This window comes from Eimeria acervulina, genomic scaffold (genome assembly GCF_000499425.1).
Source record: "Eimeria acervulina Houghton genomic scaffold, Eah_scaff432, whole genome shotgun sequence".
In the NCBI taxonomy this organism is placed as follows: Eukaryota; Apicomplexa; class Conoidasida; order Eucoccidiorida; family Eimeriidae; genus Eimeria; species Eimeria acervulina.
In genome coordinates, this window is record NW_013549812.1 from 1 (window position 1) to 3,522 (window position 3,522).

At 40.3% G+C, this 3,522-nt stretch overlaps 1 protein-coding gene across 1 annotated transcript; it reads right to left on the reverse strand.

Annotated features, from left to right (window-relative positions):
* Positions 1-90: 90 nt before the first annotated feature.
* On the reverse strand, positions 91-3,387 carry EAH_00038290 (chromatin assembly factor 1 subunit, putative; the record flags this gene model as incomplete). Its single annotated transcript, XM_013395472.1, has 3 exons — positions 91-1,076; positions 2,637-2,964; positions 3,315-3,387. Coding segments are annotated over 3 exons (1,387 nt in total), but the record flags the coding sequence as incomplete, so codon positions are not given.
* Between the last annotated feature and the right edge of the window lie 135 nt (positions 3,388-3,522).

A 3,522-nucleotide genomic window follows, 5' to 3' on the forward strand; every position in this document is an offset into this window, starting at 1 on the left:
GCTGCTGCTGCTGCTGCGGCTGCTGCTGCTGCTGCTGCTGCTGCGGCTGCGGCTGGGTAGTTTGGGGGTTGGGTGCAGCAAGGACTTCACCGATTTCATGTGTATAGAAGCGAATGAAAGTAATATATCCGTCGCTGCTGCTGCATGCAAGCAGCAAACCATCACTGCTCCAGCTGCAATCTGTTATCGGTGCATAATGCAGCTGACGAAGCAAAGCTATCGGGGAGGCAAGAAATTGTGTATCGTACAATAATATACTTCCGTCTAGTGTACATATTGCATAGACAAAGCGAGGATATACATAACCAGCCGGCACTATCTTGCTGCTGCTGCTGCTGCTGCTGCTGCTGTTGCTGCTGCTGCTGCTGTTGCTGGTGCTGCTGGTGGTGCTGCTCGTGCTGGTGGGGCTGAGGGTGCTGCTGGTAATGCTATTGTTCATGTTGTTCGTGCTGCTGCTGCTGTTGCTGCTGCTGCTGGGAGAAGAAGCAACGAAGAAGGAATCGCCATCCACCTGCATACAACCCGGAAGAGAAGACTCTTGCTGCTGCTGCTGCTGCTGCTGCTGCTGCTGCTGCTGCTGCTGCTGCTGCTGTTGGTCTTGGATTGGTGACAACGGGGAAGAGCCCTTCGATGCTGCTGCTGCAGCTGCTGGTGCTGCAGCAGCATCAGGATCAGCAGCATCAGGATCAGCACTATCAGCAGCACCATCAGCAACAGCAGCAGCAGCACCACCACCACCATCAGCAGCAGCAGCAGCAGCAGGATTGTTGGGTAGAGGAAGCAAATGCTCTCGATCCTCTACACGAAAAAGCCAAGAGCGAGTAATAGAATATTGTTCATTCAATCCTGCTGCTGCTGCTGCTGCTGCTGTTGCTGCTGCTGCTGCTGCGGCTGCACCTCCTTCACACCCTGCTGCTGCCCCTGCCCCTGCTGCTGCTGCTGCTGCTGCATCTCCAGCAGCAGCAGCAGCAGATGATGATGATGATGATGATATACCTTCTAATATAGGAGGTACAGGCAAAGGTGCAAAGAAGCAAGGATTAAATCGCACACAAACTGCAGGGCCCCCCTCAAGCCTTCACAAACAAAGACAGAAAAAAAAACAAAACAAAGAAATGTTTAAACGCATGTATCTTCATACAAACAAATATTATATATACATATATATATATATATATATCCGAATATACATGTACATACATAAATATACGTATATATATATATATATATGTATATATGTATATATATATACATATATAAACACATATATATGCATATATACATGTATACAGACGAGGAGCGAGAGAAAGCGAGATAAATTCAGGGTTTAGGGTTTCCAAGGGTTAGGGTTTAGGGTTTAGGGTTTTGTCTTGCCTATGTGTGACAAAGGGTGAAGTGCTCTGCTGCAGTAGACGCCTATGAAATGCATAAGCAGCATAAAAAGATTCTCCGTTGCTGCTGCTGCTGCTGCTGCTGGTGGTGGTGGAAGCAGCATTGCATGCAGTGTCTGCTGCAGCAGCGGGAGACGAGCTGGCACCCCCAGCAGCAGGCACAGCAGCAGCAGCAGGTGCTGCTGCTGCTGTTGCTGCAGCAGCTGTACTGCTTGTCCTTGGGGAGCTTGTAGGCGAGGATGTGTCTGTTCGTTCCGATGCAGCAGCAGCAGCAGCAGTGGGAGTAGCTGCATTTGCTGTTGCTGCTGCTGCTGCTGCTTCTGTTGCTGCTGCTATTTGCTGAATGCCTGCTGGAGCAACAAGCAGCGTACCGTCGGGAGACCAATCTAAACGCCTAAAGAAAGAAGCTAACTGATTTTCTGCTAAAAAGAGATGTTTAGAAGGCATGCTGCGCGACCAACTGCTGCTGCTGCTGCTGCTGCTGCTGCTGCTGTTGCTGTTGCTGCTGCTGCTCCCAGCGGTGCATGCAGCGGGCTGCTCCTCTTCCTTCTCTTCCTGCTGAAAAGGAGAGAAGGAGAAGAAAAATAAATAAATTAATTCATTTCTATCATTATTGAATATTAAATGTGCATGCAGCGAGAAGATAATAATATATAAAAATAAATAAATATAAACGGAGTAAGAACAAACAAAACATAGAAAAATTAAATATAAATGCGATAAAAAGAACAAATAAATAAATAAATAAATAGATAAATAAAGAATAACAACAAACAAAAATATAAATATGTATAACACAAGTAAGAAGAAACAAATAAATAAACATAAAAAGAATAAGAAAGGATATATATGAAAACAAGCAAAAGACTGTACGAGAAAAACAATAAAAAATAAATAAAAAGAAAAGACAAAGAAAAACAAATGAAAAGAAATATAATTAAAACGAAAAAGTGATAAGACAAAAAAGAGTTTAAAAAACAAGACACAATAAACAGAAGAAATAAAATAAAATAAAAAGGAGGACAAGAAAAATAAATAAAAAATTAAAAAGAATAAAAACGAAAAGACAGAGACAGACCAAAGACAACAAATACAAAAAAAAAGAAAATAAAAGAAATAAAAGAGAATTAAAAAAAGACAAGACAAAACAAACATAATATTCTTCATTTGATTATAATAGAATAAAAAGTAAAGAAGAAATATAAATAAAAATAAAATAAATAAAAAAGAATAGCAAAGACATACTTGGTTTGAATCTCCTCGAGTTTTTGCGCAGCACTTAATAGCAACTTCGCAGCGCCATACGGGGGCTCTTCCTGCTGCTGCTGTTGCTGCTGCTGCTGCTGTTGCTGTTGCTGCTGTTGCTGCTGCTGCTGTTGCTGTTGATGCTGCTGCTGCTGTAACGCCTCCTGCTGCGCAAGCACCATCTGCTCCTCCCGCTGCTGTCTGCTGCTGCTGCTGTTGCTGCTGCTGCTGTTGCTGCTGTTGCTGCTGTTGCTGCTGCTGCTGCTGTGCTGCTGCTGCTGCTGCAGGCTGCGCCCCCGCTGGCACTCTTCGTGACCAGAGACGAACACTGAAGAGAAAAAATAAAATAAAATTAAATTAAATTAAATTAAAAATAAATGTTTTTATATACTTTTATGATGGCAATAACAAACACTTTCTTCTCGGTATTTATTTTGAACAAATAAATAAATTAAATAAACAAATAAATAAATTAAATAAACAAATAAACAAATTAATTAATTAAGCATTTAAACAAAATAGAAAACTTAACTGCTGACCGCTACTCTGCGACGCGATATAAAAATTTTAAAGTAAAATAAATAAACAAATAATAAAAAACAAATAAATAAATAGAAATTAATAAATTAATTAAAATAAATATTTAATTACATTAAAAAACTTACGTCTGATCGCTACTCTGCGAAGCAATATATTTTCCTAAGGGGTCAAAGGAGAGCCCCTGCACCATATGAAGATGTCCCTCTAACATTCTGCATGTTTTTGTTAGAAATATATCTGAAAATAAAACAAAATAAGTTACATATTTAATTAATTAAAGGATATTATAATTCGTTTTCAAATAATATATTTATAGCCGTACATAAATAAATATATATATATATAT